This window comes from Marmota monax, unplaced genomic scaffold (genome assembly GCF_021218885.2).
Source record: "Marmota monax isolate L192 unplaced genomic scaffold, Marmota_monax_Labrador192_F-V1.1 WCK01_AAM20220418_F8-fsc00021, whole genome shotgun sequence".
Classification (NCBI taxonomy): Eukaryota; Metazoa; Chordata; class Mammalia; order Rodentia; family Sciuridae; genus Marmota; species Marmota monax.
Window position 1 is genome coordinate 22,060,900 of NW_026695228.1, and position 25,175 is coordinate 22,086,074.

The following is a 25,175-nucleotide window of genomic DNA, read 5'->3' on the forward strand; positions in this document are numbered from 1 at the left end:
GCCACTCGCTTGTCGGGAGGACTTGGCCAGCTCACCCGGCGCCCGCAGCCCTCGCCTTATTTGGGCCTAGGATTTTCTCAAAGGAGGGAGAAAGAAGAGGCCCGGGCAGTTTCCATTTTTAACCTGGTGACCCAGGTCCTGGTCCCGCCTGGGCATGAGGGCACCGGGTGGGCCCAGAGGACCTGTGGCGGCAGGGCCTGGGGTGGGGGTGCACCGGGTGGCCCCAGTGTCCCTGGCTGTCACTGGGAAAAGTGAGGCTGGTGTGTGGGTGGGTGCCCAGTCCTGGGCCCAGACGTGAGAGTCCCATTTGTCCTTCTCTCTGGGTCCTGCCTCTGGGTTTTAGGGTCAGGCCTCCGTCCCATTTCTAGCCACCACCCTGGGAAGCCCTCCCGCATTGCCCCCACCTCTCTCTGTCCCTCTCTCTCATCACCTCTGCCTTTCAGTGACCCTCCGTGTCTCTCCACCTCCCCTCCCTCTCCTCCTCCATCTCTGTCCTCTCTGTCTCCATCCCTCCTGCCCACGGTGATCTACTGCACCCAGTCACCAGGTGAGACCGCCAGCCAATCAATTGATGAATCAGTTCTTGGAAACTCTTGGAGCCTGGGCAGGCTCCTTAGATCCCGTGCCCTCTCCCCCCTGCTCAGAACCTGCTGTGGCTCCCCAGTGCCCATGGAACAGCAAATGGCCTTAGCTCCTGTACTTTCCACTTAAGAGCCTCTCACGTGCTGAACAGTAGCAGAGTAGGCTCAGAATGCAGGCCTGTGGCTGAGTCCTGTTCAAGGTCCCCTGAGGTCCCCAGAGGGTGGGAAAGTGCTTGTTAAATCAAGTGAGCAATTCCTCCTGCACACACACACACACACACACCTCTGCCTATGAAACTCCTGTTCATCCATCAAGACCCCACGTAGACGACTCCTCCAGGAAGCTTTCCTGATACCCGAGCAGAGCCCTGGACTCCCGGCCCGGCATCAGGACTCTTTGTCGGGTGGATGCAGGTTGGGAGAATTTCCTGCCCTGAGCCTCAGAAGGAACAGGATAAAGGGAGCGACTGGGAAGGGGCCGGCACTGCTGGGGAACATGGGAGTCATGGCAGCATATGGAATTCACAGCTCTCCTCTGCTCATGCCTGGCAACGTCACTGTCCCTTAAGCCAGCTTCTTCCTCTTTGTCACGGTGAGGACTACACCCTATTGGCATGGAGGTGCAGGAGGTGGGCAGTTAGCAAACAGAAGTTTCTGGAACCTCTTTCGTGTCCTAAGCATGTGGGTTTCACCCCATGTTTGGGAGCTGAGGAGGCTCAGCCCAGAGCCCTCCCAGCTCCGCCCTCGGGCTCCTCCCTGATCTCCCCCGGTCCCGACGGTGCAGACTCGGTTTCCCTTTGTGGTAAAGCAGTCTTGACCTCATGTCCAAGGATGTCAACATGGCGAGAGACACAGGCAGATAAGGGCCTATCAACAAGCCACACGCTGGGCGCACAGCCTCCCACTTGAGTCTGCAGCCCCAACAGCTGGAGACATCTTATTCTCGGACTGCAGATAGGAGGCCAGGCTCTCCCTCAAGGTCAGGCAGCCAGTGAGGTGGCTCCAGCTGAGGCTCCTTTGTCTTTAGAACCAACTCGAGAAATTGGTTGGGGGGGTTGGGGACATGAGGCCCAAAGTGGCTCCCTATGGTCCCCCAGATTGTCGGTGACCCCAGACTCCAGCCCAGAGCTGGTGCCATGTCCTGAGCCCCCCTTTTCTTCCTGCCCACCCACCATTCATGTGCTGACTACCCCAGGCCGAGGCACCAGCGGTCATCTGGCTGCATCCCTGCTGTCCCTGGAGACCCCTGGACCGGCCTCGTCGCAGGTGGTGTGGCTAATTCCAGGCCTGACTCCACCTGCTCTGGAAAGGGATCCCTCCCGCAGGACATGGCTGCCCGCTACATGGCCTTGTAGGGCAGACCCTTGTCCTTGGAACGCTGTCTTGCTCAGGGAGTTCCCGGAGGTGGAACCTGATGCCGGGAGGGCAGGAGGGGGCTAGGAATGGCCTTAGGGCCAAGCTGTGTCCCCCCCACCCCAATTGGGTCCTCTCCAGTCCCTGCCCTGCAGCCTCAGGGCTAGACTTGCACCCTCTCTGTGTAGCTGCCCCAGGAACACCTCAGGAGTCCTGGCCAAGAATGCAGGGGTCATTTGGAGTTCCTGGACCCTGGGGACCCTGGCCCAGCTGTCCAGGCTGTGTGGCCTGGGACATGAGGTGGTTGAAAGTTGCCATTTATAGTTCAAGAGGAGCGAGCTCCCCCTCCCCCTCCCCTCCCCCTCCTAAGCCTCCCACTGGGGGCTTCTGAGGACAGGGAGGGGAGGCACATCCCTGTCACCATCCCAGACACGAGGTCACTTATGGAGCATCTACTTCCAGCCACTGCAGTTCCGCTCTGCAGGTTTTAGGGGCACGGTGGCGGGCACGGTGGCGGACACGCCTCACCCTGGCGGGGCAGAGGGACAATTACTGCAAACAATGAGGCCATTACCTTCAACAGGGCAGACAGCTGTCCCCGGAAGAATCTGAGAGCCAGTAGTTTATTTGGGAGTTGACCCAAGGAGACGGGAGGAGGGTGTGGGGATGCCAGACAGGGAGGGGTGACATCCCGCGGGCGGTCACCGAGCCAGTGACCACCGCGGGCAGCCGGGCGCAGTCCCGCCGACGACCTCCGGGGGGCAGCAGAGAGCAGCCGAAGTTGAGCGGCCGCGGAGCTCCCGGCCCGCGGGTGCGGGGGAAGGGGCGCCTGGTCGGGGGGACCCCGGGAGCCCGGGAGACGCGGACAGAGAGCGGGGGCTGAAAACGCTCAAGGATGGGTAAGGCGGGCACCTGATTCGCCTCGATGGACGTCAGGCAAGGCTTCCTGCCCGGAGGAGGCGGCCTCGGAGGGTGGGCGTGGAGCACGACCAGAGGTGACAGGTGGGAGGGACGGACTGGGCAGGAGAACGTGTCCCCCTGAGTGCAGAGGTGGGGATGGCGCCTGAGTAACCGAGGACACTGGGATACCCCTCCCCACCCTGGAATCTGAAGCTTGCAGAGAGACTTGGGGGCACAGAGTGAGTTCACTGAGGACCAACAGGGGACAGCGGGGATGTCTTCAGCTTGTCTCTCACGAGGCTCAATCACTGAATAATAAAATAACAAGGATCAGAGCAAACATCGCCCCGATGGGGGGACCCAGACGTGCCCGCCGCAGCCCTGCGCCCAGCAAGTTGCATGAGGTGTCGGGGGTGTGGGGGGCTCCACGCTTCACCCGGAACCCGGGCAATGTCCTCGGGGTCCACCCCCCGCAAAACCTCGAGGTCCCACGGTTGGCGTGTGGCCAAGCCAGGATTTGACCCTGAGGGGGTCTGATTCCTGGGGACTCTGGAACACCACGACCGCTGCGGTCTTGGTGATCCATCTGGGAAGGGGCCACCGGCTGGAGGGAGGGGAGCACAGGCCTGAGCCCCGCTCCCCAGTCTCTGGGACACACTCAGAGGGAACTGTGTGGGTTAAAGGGCCTGCCCACAAATGCGGCAAAACAGGCACGACCACAAGTTTGGCAGCATCGTCATGATAATTAGTAATAATGACAGTTGACAGACATGGCTGAGGGTGCCCGGGTGCTGTTCCGAGAGCCTTCTGTTCAGAAGCCCACTTCGCTTTCACAGTATCCCCCTGCGATGGGACTTGTGGCGGGTCCCACTTACAGATGGGGACACCAAGACAGAGAAAGGAAAGGTCACTTGCTCGAGCAGAGGCAGGGTTGGGATTGGACCCGGGGACAGGTCCAGAGTCCACACGCTGACCTACTAAACTGTACCCTCCACAGCTTCTCCTGTTCCACTCCCAGTCCAAGTTGTGCCACAGAAGACAGCCACCGGGTGTCACTGACAGTTATCCATGGGCCTCTCTAATATCTGCACATCTCACAAGCAGGGGTGTGGACGGCTTTGGCTCCAGCTGTCCTTTCAAGGATGTTTGTAGAGCAAACAGCACTGGAGGATAGAGAGAGGTTCTTCCTGTGGAGCAGAGTGGAGGCTTGTTTGCTCTCCATAGAATCAAGGTGAGTCTCCATCTCATAGAGGTAGGGCAGGTTGGTTTGTGTCCACTATAGAAATTGGGATTTCTAAGCTTGAAGCTTTTGGCTGTGGAACAAACCCCATGTGAGACTTGGGACGCACCAGCTTAAACACAAAACTCACACTGCTTTCTGTGCCTCAGTTATAAAGTCCCCTTTTCTCTGACCCTAGTGTCCCCTGCTTTCTGCCAGCATCAATGAAATTGTAGGGTTTAAACAGACAGCTTACAAGTAGGGTAAAATCTCAAACTGCGTGGGTCCATTTCCACTACTATAACAAAACACCCAAGGCTGGGTAAATTTACGGGGAAAGAAGGTTTATTTAGCTCACAGTGCTGGAAGTAAAAGGCATTAGCTCAGCTCTAGTGAGGACTTACGGTGGATGATGTCACGAAGGCAGGGAAGGGCACACGCCAAGAATAAGAGGTCACACAGCCCCAGACGGAAACCAGCCAGTGATTCAGGGCTCAGGCTCATTCTTAAGACAACCTTCTCTTGGGAGAACTGACTCCAGGTTCCAGGGGGTGGGGGCGGGGGGGGGCGCACACCTGTAATCCCAGCGGCTCCGCTCCGGAGGCTGAAGCAGGAGTATCCCCAGTTCAAAGCCAGCCTCAGCAAAAGTGAGGCACTAAGCAACTGGGTGAGACCTTGTCTTTAAATAAAATACAAAATAGGGTGGGGGGTGTGGCTCAGTGGTTGAGTGCCCCTGAGTCCAATCCCTGGTAGCTCCCTTAAAAATGATTAAAATGGTAAACTGTATAAAGTATGAATAAAATACATATATTTTATGTATTTTATAATGTAAAAAAAGTAGCAAAAATACAACTAAAAGCATTTGTTGAACACTCACTCTATGCTAGGCATTGAGTGTTTTAGAAGCACTGTCTCGGGGTTTACAATGTTGGCTGTTCCCACATCACCTCCGACTTTTGTCCATGTCTTACTTTGGGTTTCTCCAAAACAAGGGAGGTGGTCCCAGAAAGAACAGTGAGGGCCTAGGGAAAGCGGGCAGGAGGGGAGACACATTCATGAACAGAAACCGGCACTTGGCCTCCTGTGGAATCTTCTGAGCAACTGATGCAGGATTCCTCAAAGTCATCCCACTGAAGTGTTTAGGGGACTGGAAGGAATTGCCCACCAATTTTTTTAAATTAATTTATTTATTTTTAGTTTTTGGCAGACACATCTTTATTTTATTTTTATGTGGTGCTGAGGATTGAACCCAGCGCCCCACACATGCCAGGTGAGCGCGCTACTGCTTGAGCCACATCCCCAGCCCTGCCCACCAATTCTTGGCCTTCAGTGGTTGACAGTTGTGCCTTAACCTATTTTCTGTTCCTGTAAGGATCTTACTGGATCATTAATAAAGGAAAGAGGCTTCCTTTGCCTCGTGGTCCTGAGGCTGGGAAGTCCAAGAGGGTGCAGTCAGTTTTCCATCACTATAACAAAGTACCGGAGATATCGAATTTTATAAAGAGAAAAGGTTATTTGGGCTCACAGTTCGGAGGTTCCAGTAATGATCCATTGATCCCATTGTTTGGGGCCTGTGGCAGCATGTGGCCGAGCAAAATCCCTCACCCCATCAGCCAGGAAGCCAAAAGGAGGAAGGAGAAGGGGCTGGGTCCCTCAGTTCCTCTTGAGGGACTGGTGCTGCTTCGCTCATGGTGCAGCGTGGAAGGGCGCTGGCACGTGGTGTGCAGAAGAGACAACGCGACAGGCGGCTCACTTCCTAACAGCCCGCTCCTCCAGTCCCTGATCCAGCCTGGCGCTTGAGGTCCCCAGCGCCTCTGCTGAGGCTGTATCTGTCTGTCTGCCAAAGCTATCATCACTTACTCAATGTTTTTTTTTTCCCTTTAAATATATCATTTTTTAAAAAATGTAAAATAGGGCTGGGGTTGTAGCTCGGTGGCAGAGTGCCTGCCTGACACTCCTAGCCCTGGGTTCCATCCCAGCCCTGCAAAAATAGACATGAACGTGTGACTCTGTATCTACGTTATATTCTTCTTCAGTCTCCCTTGAGGTGAGACAGTGTTGGTGACTAAGTTTTCACCTGTGGAGTGTGAATGCAAATTACGTGGGTCCTTCTGGGGGAGACTTAGCTCCTCCTGCTCCCATTTCCCCCTACAGTTGACACCCTTATCCTTGGGTGATACGTTCTAAGAAATCCCTGCCCCCGTGGATTCTGGAAGCCACCGATAGTACTGGGCCTTCTGTATCCTATGTTTCCCCTATACATACCTAATTACGATAGTTTAATTTATACATTAAGCATGAGGATAACAATAACTAATAATAAAATAGAATAATTATAACAATAAAAAAAGTTATATGAATGTGGCCTCTCTCAAAATATCTTGTGCTGTACTCACCCTTCTTGGGATGATGTGACAATGCGTACATGGTGATGTGAAATAAGGCAAATGACATAGGCATTATGACATAGCGTAGGGTTACTATGTGAGGGTTATTTCAACATAAGGACTATGATATATGGACACTCTATCTGAAACCAAAATGGCTGCCAGATAACTAATGGGTGGGTAGCATATACAGCCTGTACACACTGGACATAGGGATAATTCATGTCCTGGGTGGGATGGCTTGAGAAGTCATCATGTTACCTAGAATACCATGCAGTTGGCAACTTACAAATTATTTATTTCTGGAAATTTCCATTTAATCCTTACAGACTGTGGTTGAGTGTGCATAATTGAAGCTACAGTGTGCAATACTGTGGATGAGAGAACTGAGCACAGAGGTGTGTGCCTGAAATTCCAGTGGCCTGAGAGGCTGAGGCAGGAGGATTGCAAGTTTAAAGCCAGCCTCAGGAACTTAGTAAGATCCTGTCTAATATAAAAAATGAAAGGTGCTGGGGAGGTAGCTCAGTGGTAGAGCAGCTCTGGGTTTGGTCCTCTGCACCACAAAGAAAGCAACAGCAACCACAGACTGTGGATAAGGGAAGACCTGTTGAAAAACAGGAACATAGACGGGCCTGCCACCCAGCTTGCAGACAAGGCGATGCCTTAGGTTTGCTAACGACAGAAAATGGAAGCAACCTAGAATCGGGCTATGGTTTGAACAAGTCACCCCAAAAGCATGTATTGGAAATTTAATCCCCAGTGTTTGGGGAGGTGGGGGCCTAACGAGAGGCAATTAGATCACAAAGGTGGAGCGAATAAATGAATGTCGTTATTGCAGGAGTGGCTTCATCATTGTGAGAGTGGATTTATTACAAAGAGGAGTTCAGTTCCCTTTTATTCTCTCTCCCTTTTACCCTTTCTGCTCCACAGGATGAGGCATTGAGGGGGCCCTTGTCCTGAACTTCCCGGCCTCCAGAACGGTGAGGATATACATTTTGTGATAGCAGCCCTGGCAAACTGATACGGCAAGAAGGCCATTCATTCTAACTGGTACAGAGGTTGGTACCAGAAGTGGGGTGTTTGCTTTATGAAAATGGTTGCATTAGCTTAGTGGCCAGGAGGCAAAGACATCAGCATTGCAGACTGTCGAGCTGGGGACCGATGTCACACCAAAGAACATTTGGGAAGACCATCACCTGCGAATAGCTGTAGGGCTGGCCATGTGTCCTCCTAGTCTGTGCTTCTAGAATGATTAGAAAGAAAAAGGGATGCCACTTTATATCGGCTGCTTTTTGCTGCTTTTGGAAAACCATGACAAGAAATAGAGAGTCTTATCAAGAACTGGCCACCTCTCAGAGTCGTAAAATCACAGGATTGGATGAGCCAACAGCTTTCTGCCTCTCAGGCAGTAACAGCGGGGCTCTTGCCATCTTCCCAAGGCTATTGATTCAGAGAACCTCAAGGTAGCATCTGTTTCCTGAGAGTGACAAAGGCGTGGTAGTTCAAGGAATTAAACAGACACAAGGACTCAGCTAGCAAAGCGCACTGCCGCAGTCTGGCTGGGCATAATTCAGGAGCCACTTGTCAAAAGAAAGGAACTTTATTTTTAGAACACACACCCCACACCACACAGCTCCTCAGGAAAAACCCTCAGAGCCCAACTGCCACCACCTGCTTCCCACAAGCCTCTCAACCTCCCCCACTCCTCCTCCTCTTGAGGCCGATTGGCTGGGTCAAGTGGGCGGAGCCAAAAAAGTCCCCCAATGAGCAGCTCCGTGGTCTGAAAGGGCGGGGGAAACAGCCCAATGAGCATCACCGCAGAGGAGCCAATCAGCTGGCAGCTGGAAGTTTGCTGGGGCCCCTTGGGCTGTGGCTCTCAACAGAGCACCCGCTGTATTCCCGACAGTGGGTGAACCAGAAGCAGCGGGACCAGAGTTCTGTTCAGGTTTTTCAAGAAACAGAATCCAGAGCAGGACTTGAATCCTGGCCTCTCTGGTTTCCGGGTTCATTTAAAACCCCGTGTGTTCTCCAGGCTGGAGTAGACTCCAGGGTCAGGGATTTGTTCATTTCTCCTGCGTCCTCATCCCATGACAGAGCATCTAGAGCAGAATAGATGCTCCAAAAACAGGTGTTGGAAGAATGAAAAAAATAATAATAATAGAAAGCAATGCGAAGGCAACATTTAAGATTGGGAGGTTTAGGACAGGGGGCATCATATGTGGCTCCTGGACCTCCCAACCTTCCAGTCATTTAAGAAAACCCGGCTTCCTGCTGATGAGGGCCCCCAGGGCTCCCTTCATGTCGCTGTTGCGCAGGCTGTAGATGAAGGGGTTCAGCATGGGGGTGACCACCGTGTACATCACTGCAGCGGCCGTGTCCTTCTGGGCCGTGTGGGAGGACATGGGGCTGAAGTAAACCCCAATGAGTGTCCCATAGAACAGGGACACCACAGACAGATGCGAGCCACAGGTGGAGAAAGCCTTGCGTTTTCCGCCCGCGGACGGGACCCTCAGCACGGCCGCAGCGATGCGCGTGTAGGAGACCAGGATGCCCACAAAGGGCACGATGATGGGCAGGGCGCCCACCGTGTCCACCAGCACCTTGTTGAGGAAGGTGTCCGAACAGGCCAGCTTCAGCAGGGGGCTGAGGTCGCAGAAGAAATGGGGGACCTGGTTGTGGGTGCAGAAAGAGAGGCGGGTCAGGAGGACAGTGTGGGTCAGGGCGTTCCCGAAGGCGGCTGTCCAAGACATGGCCACCAGGAGGCCGCAGAGCCGGGGCGTGACGGTCGTGGCGTAATGCAGAGGGTGACAGATGGCCGCGTAGCGGTCATAGGCCATGGCGGTCAGCAGGAAGCTGTCGATGCCGGCGAACCAGATGAAGAAGAACATCTGGGTCAGGCAGCCGGAGTAGGGGATCCCCCTGCGTCCTGACGCGTGGTTGGCCAGCATCTTGGGGACGGTGGTGGAGGTGAAGCAGACGTCCACGGAGGCCAGGTTGGCCAGGAAGAAGTACATGGGCGTGTGCAGCCGGGGGTCGGCGACGATGGCCAGGATGATGAGCAGGTTCCCCAGCCCCGTGACCAGGTACATGGACAGGAAGGCGACGAACAGGAGCCGCCGCTGCCTGGGGTCCTCCGAGAGGCCCAGGAGCAGGAACTCGGAGACCCGGGTGAGGTTGGCTCCTTCCATGACGCCCCTGGACGATCAGCAAGGGAGGGGAGCTGTCCGTGGTGCCGACCGGGTCAGCCCCTCCCCCCCAGGTGTCCCCCCAGGTCCCGTCCCTCTGGTGGCTGCAGATAGTCAACAGATCCCTCCGCCACCCCCGCAGCAGATCCCCCTCCCCGGCCCCGCCTGCTCCATCCTCAGCAGAAAACACCGGGGTGGACACTGTTCATCCCAACGCCCTCCCGCTCACGGGATGTCACCTACAGCTTGGGGGACAGGCTGGATGTCACCTACAGCTTGGGGGACAACTCCATGCAACTGACCATTTCTTCCGGCCACCACCTCCCCCTCTGTGCTCAAGGCTCCATCTGGCCGCAGGGGCAGGCTGAGCCTGTGTCCACCCTAAAGTGGAAGTCCTGGGACCAGACACCCCCAGGAGGGTCGCTCCTCTGGTGAGGGACAGAGTTCATGGTTGAATCCCGTTTCCTCATTTCTGAGGGTTCACGGTAGAACCGGGTCGTCGGCGGGATCACCCCTCTGTTGCCCCAGGGGAGCCTCCTGGGCCACACCCACCATGTGAGCCCGAGTTCCGCTGCTGGAGGAGACACTTGAAGCTGGCAATGAGCGGGGCTTATTAGCTCAAGGTGCCAGCACTGCTTGGCTCTGGGGGGGACCTCATGGGAGACGGCATCACGTGGTGGGAGCACTGTGAGGGGGGAGATCCCATGGAAGGTGGAGGTCCCCAGTGGAAGGTGGCAAGCCAGGACCCAGTGAGAACTCCCCTGCTTCCCTCCAAGGTCAGCACCCTAAGGTGACCTGACAGCCTCCCAGGAGGCCCCACCTCTTAAAGGCTCCGCCCCTCCCACATCTCCACACTGGGGGCCTGGCTGCCCCACATGAACCTTTAGGGGACACTCAACTATACCCAAGCCACAGGCCCCTTCCTCCCATTCTTCCCCTGGATACTCACTGGGCCTTCTGGGAGTGTCCATGAAATGAACTGCTCACCCTCAAACCCTTGACTCCCAACCTGCCTTGGGAAGCCCTCCAGCTAGGGCACAGAGAGGCCAAACTCCCTCGGTCCTGGAAAGAAGCCCTTTCTTAGCACTCCCTCTGCTCCCCGGGACCTCAACCCTCCTCAAACACATGGCCCATCAAGGGCCACCAGACAGCCTATCGCTAATCCAGGATTGACAGCGGGCCAGCGGGCACCAGGACGGTCATCCTGTGGCGGCTGATAAACACCATCGTAGGTCCTCCAGAGGACAGGGAGACTCTCACAATAAAAACCAAGACGTAGACCCATCATTCCAGGCTGGTAGCTGTTGAGTGGTGCAGTGGTCTTGGCCAAGTGGGCACCTGGAAAGAGCCCTTGCAGAACTTTCTGCCGCCTTGGCCCGTGTCTCCGTGTGCAGTGTGGCTGTGTTTGTGAAATCCTCTGCACACCAGAGAAGGTACCTGTTTATCATTATCCTTAAATTTCAAGGTCGGTTTTGGTGTTGAAAAGTTAAGATTTACTTTGGTTTTTGTTGTGTTGTTTTGCAATTTTTTTGTATAAGTCAAAATGTGGAATTTTTTTTTTTTTTTTGTACTGGGGATTTAACCCAGGGGCAATTTACCACTGAGCTACATACATCCCCGTCTTTATTTGTATTAGTTGTTGATGGACCTTTATTTTATGTATTTATATGTGGTGCTGAGAATCAAACCCAGGGCCTCACACATGCTAGGCAAGGCATCTACCACTGAGCCACAACCCAGACCCTGCTGGGATTAATCTTTAAAAATCTTTTAAGGGGCTGGGGTTGTGGCTCAGAGGTAGAGTGCTTGCCTAGCACGTGTGAGGCACTGGGTTCGATCCTCAGCACCACATAAAAATAAATAAAGGCATTGTGTCCATCTACAGCTACATTTTTAAAAATCTTTTAAAAATTAAAAAAAAAAAAAAAACAGACAGGCATGATGGTGCATGCCTGTTATCCCAGCAGCTCAGGAGGCTGAGACAGGAGGATCGCAAGTTCAAAGACAGCCTCAGCAACTTAGCAAGGCCCTAAGCAACTTAACAAGACCCTGTCTCAATCAATCAATCAATCAATCAATGACCCCTGTCATTGACATGTAATGATCGTTCGTATTTCGGGGTCCAGTGCGATCAGTCAGTACATGAATACAATGTGTGATGATTGGCTGTAAGAGCCGGTGACTTGAGCCTGGACTCCATCGCAGGGAACACCAGCTCCATCCATCTGGGTGGTTCACACCCCCAAATCTTGGAGTCACCGCCAGCTGCCTTTCTTGGCACCGACCCCAGAGCCTTTGACAGAACCTGTCGGCTCCGCCCTCCACCCCCCACCCAGCACCTGAGCCGTCTCACCACTCTCCCTCCCACTGCGCCAACCGCTGTCCTCACCACTGGGATCTGGGATTGTCACCTAACTGGTTTGTCCTCTTCCACTCCTGCCCCATGTCCACATCACCGTCAGGGAAATCCTTCTGGAACGTGGATCTGTGTCCTCAGCCCGTGGTCTAGAGCCCACCTTGGAGAAAACCCACAGCCGCTCCCCTTGCCTGCAGACCCTGTTGGCCGCCCCGCCCGGTCACCTCTGGGTGCCTCCTCTCCCTCCTGCTCCTTTGGGTGCCTTGGTGCTCCTTGGACCCGGGCATGCTCCTGCCTCAGGCCTTTGCGCCCCTCTTCTCTCTGCTCAGAATTATCCCCCTCCCACTGGACTCTCCTTTCTCTCCCTGGCCTCCATGATAAAATCCCCATCGAGCAGGTGGAAGAACTTTCACAGAAGTAAGTTAGATCTGGTCCTCCACAAATTCTGTCCCCATTCCAGTTAGAACCTGCACATTCCGCCCCCCGGCTGACCTCCCCCATTTCAAGTCATGCTCCTGCCCCCCAGCCACAGGGGTCTCTTGGTCCAAGATTGGTCCTGCCTCAGGACCTTGACACCTGCTAGGGACAGCTCTTCCCTGAGGACTTCTCTCCAGTCTTTCAGGTCAACTCCAAGTGCCTCCTTTGCCTGTAGCTCAGCCATGGCTGCCGGGCCTTCCCTTGTCTTATGAGTTATGTGTCTGGACTGGAGAGAGGTCTCCCTGGACTCGTCGCCTGCTGCCATCTCCCTCCCCCCTTGGACAGGAAGTCTACACATCCTTGTTACTTTGTCCACTACTTAGGGAACATCTTCAGTGAACAGGAATTCTGAGATGATGACCAAGACCTGGCTCCACCCCATCCCATCAGCAGCAGCAGGAGATATGACGGAGCAGGTCGCAGGAGAGGTGGCCCGTGCCTCTTATGGCCAAGCAGCAAATAAAACAGGCTCAACCTCACCAACAGCCGGGAACCAGAAGTCACACCCGTCCACCTAGTCAAAACCAAAGCACCTGACGTCGTCTAGCCTTGGCCTGGTCACAGAGCAGAGGGACGCTCAGTCACGACAGGGAGCCCACCGGGTGGTGGAACTACAGTTGAGAGGGACTGAGGAACACGAGGAAGTCGAAGCCGTGGTGCTCCAGGACCCAGCGCTTCCAGCCCAAGTGTCCCCACTCAGGGTGCCCAGAGCCCCAGAAATGGGAACAGCTGCACCAAGCTGCACAAATGTCATAACACAAGGCAGGGCAGGAAAAAAATGTCCTAGAAGGACACACACAGAATGGTGTCACTTACATGAAGCCTGAAAACCTACAGCACAACTCTCCATGGAGGCAGGTGGTAGAGGCCATGGAGGCCATGGAGGCTCAGACCCCTCTAAGCTGCACCTGACACTTCTCCTGTTACTTAAGTCACCTCCACGGGGCTCATAGGCCCACTCCAGTGTGAAAGCTACGCAAATACAACACTGTGTTGACCAGGAGACGAGGACAAGAGGAGGTCAGCGCGTGTCCAGCACAGATGCAAATTCTTTTTCTTTCTTTTTTTTTGTGGAGGGTACCAGGATTGAACCTAGGGGCACTTAATCACTGAACCACATTCCCCAGCCCTTTTTTATATTTTTTTATTTAGAGACAGGGCCTCGCTGAGTTGCTTACTGCCTCGCTAAGTTGCTGAGGCTGGCTGTGAACTCACGATCCTCCTGCCTCAGCCTCCTGAGCTGCTGGGATGACAGGTGTGCCCCACTGCGCCCGGCCAGGTGTGATTGTTTAAAATACTTTTGATCCATGGGTGACAGAATCCACGGACGTGGGACCCAGTGATCTGGAGGTCCGCTGTGACGTTCCATGGGCACATTTTACAGTGTCAAGAAATAATGGAGACGAGAGGATCCAGGATGTTGATATGTCTGAAAGACACAGATGGAGATGATAGATCCAGAAGGGAGGCAGATACATCGTCTAGCCTTGGATTCGTAGGAAGACAGATTATAGAAGACAGATAAAAAGATAGATGGTCAGTCGGTGGATAGGCAGAAAGATAGATAGGACAGCAGAGATGGCTGACGCGGGGTGTGTGACTATCATCCCAGAGAGGATCGTGAGTTCAAAGCCAGCCTCAGCAACAGTGAGGCCCTAAGCAGCTCAGTGAGACCCTGTTCTCTAAATAAAACACAAAATAGGGCTGGGGATGTGGCTCAGTGGTCGAGTGCCCCTGAGTTCAATGCCCAGTAACGAACCCTCCCCAAAAAGGTACCAGAGAAGATAGATCTGCGTAGGAGAGAGAGGCTCGGCAGACAGACGGCGAACAAGAGAGACTGTGGTGAGGGATGGATGGATGGATGGACGCTGGGTAGGGAGAGAGAAAGGGAGGGAGAGGACCACAAGCGGAGGTTCATGGGGGGTGAGAGTGGGGGGGCTTCTTTCTACCTGAGACATTCCCTTCTCAACGTGGTGATGAACGGAACCCGGGCCCACTTGGGTTTTATGGTGTTCCTTGCCAGCGGGCGCTCCCTCTGAGCCCAGCCCCGGCCCCCAGCTTGGACCTTTAGCTGTCCCTTTTCAATGCCCAAGGACACGTGGGTGCACACACCGTGGTCCCCAACTTCAAGGGTAGTGGGTGGCGGTGGGTGACTTACTCTCCAGTCCACCTTCTCCAATGGCCACCAGGGCAAAAGACCTGCCTCTCTTTTGCTTAAAATCTTGCACTGGCTCCCCGTGTCCCTGCTGTAGAGGGCTAACGTTTATGATGCTCTTCTTGGACACCAGGCACCGGGGCAGGGAATTCAACAAGCTTCACCGTACCAAACCCTCCCAGGTAGGGAATGAGGAAGTTCAAAGAGAATAATTAACCACTCAGGATTTTATAGTCTCATTCCAAAGCTCTTAAAATTGCCACACAGAACTCAGAAGGGGGAGCCTCTTAGCAGGGCTTCCCGAGTCGTTCTACTCTCCTTACACAGACAAGTGAGCCCAGAGAGGCAAAGCCACTTCCCCAAGGTCACACAGTAGGCTTGGCTGCAGACTCCACTGCAGGCTGCTTGCTGAGGCCCCTCTCCTTCCACTGCCTGGCTCTCTCTGTCCCCACTCACCTGTGGGAGGTGTCGCTCTGGCTTTGGAGATGTGTGGCAGGAGGGGAGCCAGCCCTTCCAGGAAGATGTCCTGAGCTGGGTGTGACATAGGAGGCAGACCTCGGCCCCAGCCGGGGAGCGCAGGACCTGGCACGGCACATGGCCCCCTCCATCTCACCCCTGGGCTCAGTCCCTGGTGTCTCATTAGGACACCTGCTAATTGTCTGCTCTGTTCGCTGTCCCTGCTGGGCCGGCCTCTTAGGGAAGGAGGGCCTCCCTGGCCCATTCGGACTTTTCCCTCCACACCTGCTGAGCAGGGCGGCGGGGGCGCTGGGCCTCTTTGGGGGACCTCCCTGCAGAGCACGGTTTCCAAGTGTTCCCTCAGCGCCCCGGCACCTGGCCAAGCCCTGGGGCACGTCTCTGGCTGTCCATGGCCGGAAGCAACGACTTCTTAACATTTATCTATTTGTTATTGATTTAAAATTTTTTAAAATTTTTTATTTTATCAACTTATTTTTATATGGGGCTGAGAATGGAACCAGGGCCTCACACATGCCAGGCCAGTGCTCTGCCCCTGGGCCACCTCCCCAGCCCTATTTTGTATTTTATTTAGAGACAGGATCTCATTGAGTTGCTTAGCGCCTCACTGTTGCTGAGGCTGGCTTTGAACTTGCCATCCTCCTGCCTCAGCCTCCAGAACTGCTGGGATCACAGGCGTGTGCCCCATGCCCAGCCTCTATAGCCATTTCTTATCCCTCATTCTATTCTAGAAAAAGCTTTCTCAAGCCTCAGGGCCTTTGCACATGTGTTCTCTCTGCTTGGAACGCCCCTACCCCTCCTGACACATGTGCCCAAGCCCCCCTGAGGGTGCATTCCTGCCACTGTTCTGCACCTGCAGGACCCCTGCTCTGGCCCATTCTGACATCCTGACTGTCACCCCCAGCCTGGGGTTTCTCAAGGGCAGGGCCTGGGGCTGAGCTTCCTCTGTGTCCCCCAAAGCCCCCCAGCAGGGCCCTGGAGAGGCTGTTTTGGCAACGGGCTCTTGCCCTTCGGGTGGACAGTGCTGTGGCTTGGATGCAGTGTGTCTCCTCTGAACTCAGGTTGGAACGTGTGCCCTCATCAGGCACTAAGAGGTGGCCCGGGGACTCTGAGAAGCCATTAGGGCTCTGCCTTCACGGATGGATCAACCCCTCTTGTGACTGATGGGGTAGGGGTCCTCTTGAAGGGGGGCTGCTGTAAAGGGCAGTTCTGCAAGGTCTCTGGCACTCCTTGTCCCTCCATGTGCGACGCACTGAGCCACCAGATTTGGCCCTTTGACCGAGGACCAGCGCCATGAGCTCAGGGAAGCCTCTTTCCTTTATGATCGACCCAGCGCGGGCTACTGTGTTATCAGTAACGGGAAACGGACTGAGACGGGCGCGAAGTCCCTGTGAGGGCCACGCTGTCATTCCCATGTGCCGTCGGTCCTTGGTTCACTGGTATAGGCACCTACGTGCCCTGAGCCCCAGGCCGGAGGAGGAGTTCCTTACCCCGAATGCGGCTCCCAGTGAGAAAGAGAAATCGGGAGCCCCTCACCCACACGACTAGGCTGTGGTTACAATGTGACGGAGGCTGCCAGAGATAGGGAAGTGGGTCCCCCTTAGGGCCAGGGAAGGCTCCTAGAGGAGGAGGTGACACTGACCTGAGAAACGGATGATGAACAGAGGGGAGTTGGCCAAAGTGGGGAGGGGAGGGTGATGGGCCTCTCTGAGGGAGGGGTGGAGGCCCAGCCTGGGCTCCCAGCCTGGTGGGGGGTGGGCCCTGCCCCGCCTCCCAGCCAACACACTATCAGGACCTCGAGTGAACTGTATTTCTAACTTTGTTAAAAATAGAAGGTAGAAGCCAGGCTTGGTGTACCTTCCTGTAATCCCAGTAACTGGGGAGGCCGAGGCAGGAGGATCTCAAGTTTGAGGCCAACCTGGGCAACTCAGCCAGCCCCTGTCGTGGGGGAAAAAAAACTGGGGTGGGGGACTGGAAATGGAGTTCAGTGGTAAAGTGCCCTTGGGGTTCAGTCCCCCGATCAATCAATCAATCAATCAATCAAAGTAGAAAGGGTCATTGTATTTTTCATTTCGAAATTATTGAGGTGTCATGAAAACTCGTTTACTTATGGCGCCTTTTATGGGACTTGCTGCAGAGACCAGCTGTCACTTTTCAGTGTCAGGGCCTTGGGGCGATTTCTGTTAATTTAGTCAAGCTAATGAATAGTTGGTACCTTCCTCAGGCCAAGTAGACATTCCATTCCATTTATTGATCATGATCTTGGAGCTATGCTTTGATGCTTTGAAAACGTGTGGTTTAAAACTTTTCCCTGTGTGTCCTAAACGTTTTCTGGGACTTCTGAGAGCCCCCAGGAGCCACCCTGGGGCTAGGGGTGTGCTGTAGGCAGAGGGCGATTTTGCAGCCCGGAGAAATGGGCGTGCGGCTCACGGAGCACTGGCGCCCCCTAGCGCCCTCCCTGGGAAACGCACCCTGTGAGGGTTGAGGACCAACTTCAGCTTGGGGCTGCAGAAGTCCACCTAGGTGTGCCGCCCAGCTCCAACTAGAACGCGGTGTCCTGTACCCGACACAACCTTCCCTTCCCACCTGCCTCCCCCTTGCCATCCCCTCTTCAATCTTTTATTTCTTTTCTTTTCCTATATTTTGGGGGGATGCTGGGGATGGAACCCAGGGTCTTGCACATGCTATGCAAGTTCTCTACCACGGAGCTACATTCCCGGCCGCATTTAATTTATTTCTAGACCACTCCTAAGGTTTGATGGATATACACTAAAAGCACATATTTAGCATACACGTTTGATAGGTTTTGACATACTCTCAGAAAACACCATGATGATGTCACTATCACTTTAAATTTTTTAAAGTTGTGAAATATTTCAAACTTGGAGAAGAGTTTCAAGGTACAAATAACTCCACTCAGGCTCATAAATTGCCACTGCCCCCCATTTATTTTCTTGCTCCATCTCTATATACAATATTTTTTTTTTCCTGAGCCCCTGGAGGGGAGGATGCAGGGTGACAGCTGGATGAGACAGCTCAGGTAGCCTGTCTCAGTCCCCTTGTGCTGCTATAACAAAACACCAGAGACTGGGCAATTTATAAAGAACAGAAATTTGTTTCTCACGGTTCTGGAGGCTGGGAAGTCCCAGTTCAGGGTGCCATCTGGTCAGGGCCTTCTGGCAGTGTCCTTACATGGCAAAAGAGAATGTTCTTTGAAACAAGTCTCTATGTTGCACCAGGCTGGTCTCAAACTTGTGGACTCAAGTGATCCTCCTGCCTCCACCTCCTGCCCTGCTGGGAGGAGGAACACGTGTCATCACGTGGCAGAGGAGCGAAGAGTGCGCCCCCATCATCACCAGCCCCTTTCATAACCGTCCTAATTCACTCATAAAGACAGAGCCCCCATGACTCAGTCACCTCCCCGCGGCCCACCTCTGAAACCTCCCCAGAGCAAAGATCAAGTCTCAACATGCATCACCCCACGGCGCTGCCATGACAAAACACCACGGACCAGGTGGCTTCAGCCACAGAAATGTATTGTCTTGGAATCTGGAGCCTCAGAGTCCAAAACCAAGGTGTGGGCAGGGCCGGCGTCTGGCAAGGGCTCTCCCTCGGGCTTGCAGGTGGCTGGCTGCCTTCTTGCTGTGTCCCCCCTTGGCCTTTCCCCAGTTTCTGTCTGTCCCTCTCTTCTGAGCACACCAGTCCTATTGGTTTGGGTTCCTCCTTCAAGACCCAATTTAAGAATCTCCGTAAAGGTCCTGTCTTTCAAGACAGTCACATCGGATCTTAAAGCCTCAATATGTAAATTTTGCAGAAACACAAATGAGGCCATAGCAATGTCTCTCTGCCCCAAATACTCATTGACTGGGTATTAAAGACAAGGGCATTTCCTTATTTATTGATTTACTTATAGACACTGGGGATTGAACCCAGGGGCACTTTACCATTGAGCTACAACCCCATTTCTCCTTTTTTCTGAGACAAGTTCTCACTAAGTTGCCCAGGCTGGCCTCAAACTTGTAATCCTCCTGCCTCAGCCTCCTGAGTCCAAGAGCATTCTCTTACATAACCGCAGTAAATTTATCAAAGTCAAGAAGTTCAGCACGGACACTGTGTTACTGTCTAATATGGATCAAACATCTGTGAGTATTGAAAAATGTCCATAATTTATAGCAGGCTTCCCCGCCTCTGGTCTAAGACCCGCACCAGGATCGGGTATATCTAATTGCCACGTCTCTTGTTCACTTGAACCAGTTCCTCTGCTTTCCTTGGTCATCACATGGACTGTTTTTAAATTATTTTTTTTTTAATTTGAAACTGATGGCACAATCCCTGGGAACATTTTTACAATGGACCCTACTGGCTTCCCCATCCAGGTTGAACCAGTGTTCAGGGTTGAATGGCTGAAGAATCCAGGCCAGCTGTGGAGTGGGACGTCTCTCACTGGGGGCTGACCATCAGACACTGCCTCATGCCGGATCGTATTGCCTCGTATTTCAGGGACCACGGAAGTGGCATCGTGTCCTCCTTGGCACATCATGTCAGGAGGCACACGACGATATCTCTCCCCTCCTCCCTGGACCTGGAGTCTCCTGCTCAGACACCTCAGGGGAGACCAAGGAATTAGGGGGGGGCTGCATGAGGAAGAGCCGGCGAACACTGTTTGGGAAAGTGCATTTGGGGACAGAGGGCGCTGGGACTAGAGAGAACTGCTTCTTTCTGGGGCCCGAGCAGGGACAGATTCTCATTCCGTTCTCACATCTCACTGTTTCTCTGAGTTAACGTCGTCGTCTCGGCTGCCAGCTGATTTCCACTTCATCGCTGTCTCGGTGGGGGCCTCGGTGGGGGCCTCGTGCAGGGTGACAGGCGGGAGGAAGCCTGTTGACTGCAGCGCTGCTCACGAGAGCCACGGTCGGAATCCACCGAGGGGTCCGTGGGTGGATGAATGGGTGAAGAACAGACGGACGGCAGGCACACCCAGCGGAACACTAGTCAGCCATGAAAATAACGAGATCCTGTCCTTTGCAGCAGCAGGACAGACCTGGAGGAACGTAGGTTAATAACCGAGCACATCAAGACAAGCACATGTCCCCGCTCAGGGTGAGGGCTGAGAAAGTTGACCTCTAACTCTGGTAGAAGAGAGGGGACGAGGGAGGGAAGACAGATGACAGAGGTGCCCAAATACGGCGGGGCAGGAGGAGTAAGATCTAGATCTCCACAGCACAGGAGGGCGACTCAGTTTACAGCAAGGTATTGTATATTTTAGGAAGAACTAGAGGGGAGGAGTTTGTGGGCTCCTGACACCAAGAAATGACACCGCTTAGGAGATGGGAATGTCCCTCACCCTCGTCTGCTCCTAACACATCGTATATGTGTCCGCACATGGGTGCAATTCTTATGTGTCCATTACAAAGAAAGAAGGGACGGAGGTAGAAGCAGGGACAGATGACTGTGATCATGTCTGGTGGCATCTCCCAGCAGGAGACAGGAGCGATTGTGTGGAGGCGGCTGAGGCTGTGACGACCACGGTGGCAGTGACAGAGAAAGGCGGAGGCTGGTGGCAGTTCGAGGGCAGACAAGCGTGGGCGGAAGAGTCCAGGTCCTGCTGCCAGCTGGGAAATTTTATCTCCTTCCTGCAGATTCTCTCTGCTCTTAACAGTCCAACGCCTCGAGCTGGCCACTCTGCCAGGCTCTGATGTGACAGTGGCCGCCAGGCTTTGCTTGGCTGGGAAGGGATCAAACTCTGTGAAATATAAATCATTTAGACTTCTTTGCATCCATTCTCTTCGACAAATTTAAATCAAATGAGGATTTTTAGCTCGTGTGCTTTTCCATTAGAGTGTAGGTCTTTCTATTTGTGATGGACCTTGTTAGAGCTTCAAAAATCCACGACTGAGCATGGATGCCAAGCTCACAATTTTTTCTGCTATTCAGAAATTCTGATTTAAATAAGAAAGTGGTAACAATAGAGGACAATGGTGAATTATAGAGTTTTCCTCAAAAGAACAAATTATGGGAGGAGAGGTCACAGGAAGAAAATAAGCGCTGGTTACTGTGCCATCCAGAGGCCTCCACCTTTGCCCAGGATGGAAGCCTAGAGCCCTCACTGCAGAAAGGCATACGAAAGAGCCAGGCACAGTGGTGCCCGCCTGTAATACCATGGCTCGGGAGGCTGAGGCAGGAGGATCTCGAATTCAAGGCCAGCCTCAGCAAGAGCAGAGTGCTAAGCAACTCAGTGAGACTCTGTCCCTAAATAAAATACAAAAACAGGGCTGGGGATGTAGCTCAGTGCCCCTGAGTTCAATCCCTGGTATAAGAATGGGGGTGTGGCAGACACTGACAGGTGGCTCCCTTAGTCCATTTTCTGTCCCTAATAATATAGTACCACAGACTCCTCGGTAAGTTAGAAGAGATTTATTTTGGCCCACAATTCCCGAGGCTCAAGGTCAAGGTGCCACATCTGGCCATGGCCTTCTTTCTGGCAGGCACAGGGTGTGTCTTTCTGGCAGGCACAAGGTGTCACAGGGCAGGCAGCACGTGTGTGTGTCCTGTGTCTCTCCAGAGCCACAGGATCCCATCGGGGCTCCATCTAATGACCTTATCTAATCCTAACCAGTCCCAAGGGCCCCCCTGGAACACCATGGCTGGAGTAGGTTCCCGTCCTCTGAATACCTCCGGATGGCACTTCAACTCCCACATGGACTGCAGAGGGAACCAGCCGAACTCAAATCACCACAGTGTCCAGAGGCTGGGGTCCGTCTCTGCCATTGGATTGACACTTGTATAATAAAAAAATTTCTTCTTTTTAAGACAAAAAAAAAAAATAAAGCTTCCTCCTCTTAACTTATTGGGTGACCATTTTTGCTTCCTATGACCCCCCCCCCCCATGCCCCCATGCAACTGAAGTCTGAGAGGGGAAGGGGGCACGTCTTGACCCCGAGGCCTGCCAACAGAGGACAGGCCTCAGCTACAGGGAGGGTCCCTAGGAGAACAGGGACCACGAGGTCATCTCCGTGACCTGGAGCCGCCCCTGCCCATGACCTTCACCAAGGCCAGGCGAACCTCCCTGTTCCTCAGGCTGTAGATGAGGGGGTTGAGGGTGGGGGTGACGAGGCTGTAGAAGAGGGACACCACGCTGTCCCGGTAGGGGCCGTGGTAGGCACCGGGCACCATGTACATGAACACGGCGGCCCCGTAGAAGAGCCCCACCACGAGGACGTGCGAGGAGCACGTGGCCAGGGCCTGGCGGCAGGCCTCGGCGGAGCGCATGCGCAGGACGGCCCCCAGCACCCGGCCGTAGGAGGCGCCGAGCAGCGCGAGGGGCAGCAGCAGGATCAGCGCCCCGGACCCGGACAGCGCCCGCTCGTAGGCCGAGGTGTCCGCGCACGAGAGCCTCAGCAGGGCCGGCAGCTCGCAGGCCCAGTGGCCCACGGTGCGCGAGGCGCAGCAGGGCAGGCGCAGGGCCACGCAGGTCTGCACGGAGGCCACCAGCACGCCCGAGAGCCAGGACGTCCCGGCCAGGAGCAGGCAGACCTGTCGCCTCATGAGCACGGCATAGTGCAGCGGGTGGCACACAGCCACGTAGCGGTCATAGGACATGAGGGCCAGCAGGACCCCCTCAGAGACGCCCATGAGCATCAGGAAGAACATCTGAGCGGCACACCCCGCGAAGGAGATGGAGCTCTCCCCCTGCAGGAAGCCAGCCACCATCTTGGGGACGGTGACCAGCGGAAATCCAATGTCCAGCAGAGCCAGCTGGCTGAGCAGGAAGTACATGGGCGCGTGGAGCCTGGAGTCCGCGTGGATCAGCAAGAGCAGGGTGGTGTTGCCCAGGAGGCCCGTGGCGAACACGGTGACCACGAGGGACAGGAGGACAAGGTGTGGCCCCGTGTGGCTGAAGAGTCCCACCAGAATGAAGTCCGAGGTCACGGACTGATTGGATGCCCCCAGCCTCCAGGAGGCTTCATCCACCTGCGGAAAGAGCAGGCATTTGGCAAAGGGTCTGCGGGGGAGGTGGGGGGCGGATTTGTCTTTCAGGTCAACTGCCATGGTTTGGTAGCTGCTTCCTGGAGGCTCATGGCAGAGGTATTGAGCAGAAGGAGAAGGGCTGGGGGGGGTGCTGGGGGCTGATCAAGGGGTACAGGGTTTCCGTCGTGAGAAGGTCTGGAGCTTTAGTGCACAGCACAGGTGATGGCGGAGGTGTTGATCAAATTTACTGTGACAATCCTTACACAGTGTGTATGTGAGTCACAGCATGAAGCTGCACACCTAGAAGATCTGCAAGCCCTTCCTTCCTTCCTTCCTTCCTAACTGGGGATGGCACTCAGGGGTGCTTTACCACTGAGCCACGTTCCCAGCCCTTTTTATATTTTATTTAGAGACAGGGTCTTGCTGAGTTGCTTACAGCCTCACTAAGTTGCCCAGGCTGTCCTCAAACTTGCCATCCTCTTGCCTCAGCCTCCTGGGTCTCTGGGATTACAGGCGTGTGCCCCTGCACCCAGCAAGCTTTTTCTTTTACTCGCTAAATATATTTTTAAAAAAATAATAAAATCTAAAATGGCATGTGAGCTTCGTGATTGATGCAATGTCTGATTTATTCACGCTGTGAATGATGCAGGGACTGGAAATGTGAAGACCCTCTAGCGCTGCCCTCAAGGACTCAGAGTTTGGTGCAGGTGCAGGTGGGTGGGCAAGTCACCTCAGGGCAGTGAGCAAATAAGTGTGGTGCCGCGGCTTTGCAGAGAGGTCTAGCTCTGCTTTGCCTGGTGGGGAGGGGGTCAGGACAGCTCCATGGAGGGGAGATGAGGAAGAGGAACAGAGTCGGGCTGGGTTTCTCCTGCTGCGCGCACAACGCAGGTCACGGTGGACACACACCACGTGAACGGGGCAGCTGCGGACACCACTCGGGCATCGGCTCAGCCAATTCTGTCCTGCTGCTCTCTATCTAGAGGCAATGTCCTCTCTGACAAGCAGAGGGCTCGGTCCCCAAGACTGTCCCCTCCGCTTCCACTGCCAATCCCAAGCCCCAGTTTCCTCTGTGCTTCTCATGGACATCAGGGTTCCCACCGCCCCCTCCTGGGGTTCCCTTGATTTGCCAGAGCAGATCACAGAACCATGGGAACACCACGTTACCAGTTTCTTATAAAGGACATTTCAAAGAATTCAAATAAGCAGCCAGAGGAAGAGGGGAGGGCAGACGATGAGGTCGGGAAGGGTCCCCAAAACAAGCGCTTCTCTCTGCATGGAGTGGGGGTGCCCCCGCCTGGCTCCGCGTGTTCAGCCGTCTGGAAGCTCTCGGAACCCTGTGTTTGTGGGGTTTTAATGTAACGTCATTGACAGATGCCACTGAAGCACAGGCAGTCGTGCAGACATGATGGGGACGAAAAGGACACATGGAAAGCCAACCCAGCAGGGGGGACCCCCGGGGGCCAGCCGTCCAGATTCTCCTCGCCCCTCCAGGGCCTCCTCTTCCTCCCGGGTGTGGGGCAGGGCCCTTCTAAATGTCAGGATGTTCAATCCAAGGAAACCAGAGAATTCTTTAGGACCAGCTCCCAGACAGACAGGGAGGGAGACCGGAGCCCTCTCACCTGCCTTACAGAAGAGAAATCTAGTGTCATGGCTGCGTGGTGGGGAGCTGAAGGTCAGGAGCCATGGACGGAAGAAAGCCCAAATACACATGCGGATAGTATAACGTCCCCGGAGAACTCTGAGTGTGCGATCGTTTCTGGGAAGGTGTGTGCGGATTGTCACAGAGTTAGGGGTCTACGCCCAGAGCTCAGAGCAGGATCCGAGCACCACCTCAGCCACGTCCTGGACTATGGCTGGGGCCAGTTCTCTGACCTTTGTGGGACTCAAGCTGGTCATCATCCTGTGGGGAGAAATGACCCTTCCTCACGGCAGCTGGGGATTAAGCTCAGCACAACAGCCATGGAGCAGGGACTTGGTTGCGACTGTCATTCACATCGTGAAGGGGACTCAAGGGGACCGAGGCTGGGTGCAGCTCACTGGCAGAGCACTTGCCTGGTGTGTGCAAGGCCCTGGGTTCCATCGCTAGCATCCCCCCAGCACTGCAGAAAGGAGGAAAAGAA

At 54.5% G+C, this 25,175-nt stretch overlaps 2 protein-coding genes across 2 annotated transcripts; both read right to left on the reverse strand.

Moving 5' to 3' along the window:
- Window positions 1–8,104: 8,104 nt before the first annotated feature.
- LOC124087970 (olfactory receptor 1361-like) lies at window positions 8,105–9,628 on the reverse strand. The gene has a single exon (XM_046437196.2). It carries the CDS (start codon window positions 9,626–9,628, stop codon window positions 8,687–8,689), a length of 942 nt encoding a protein of 313 aa, XP_046293152.1. The 3' UTR covers window positions 8,105–8,686.
- A 12,464-nt stretch (window positions 9,629–22,092) lies between these two features.
- LOC124087644 (olfactory receptor 2Z1-like) lies at window positions 22,093–23,136 on the reverse strand. The gene has a single exon (XM_046436628.1). The coding sequence runs from the start codon at window positions 23,134–23,136 to the stop codon at window positions 22,093–22,095; it is 1,044 nt and encodes a 347-aa protein (XP_046292584.1).
- Window positions 23,137–25,175: the final 2,039 nt, after the last annotated feature.

Coding starts and splice junctions, on each gene's coding strand:
- LOC124087970 (XM_046437196.2), bottom strand. CDS start 9,628: ATGGAAGGAGCCAACCTCACCCGGGTCTCCGAGTTCCTGCTCCTGGGC.
- LOC124087644 (XM_046436628.1), bottom strand. CDS start 23,136: ATGGCAGTTGACCTGAAAGACAAATCCGCCCCCCACCTCCCCCGCAGA.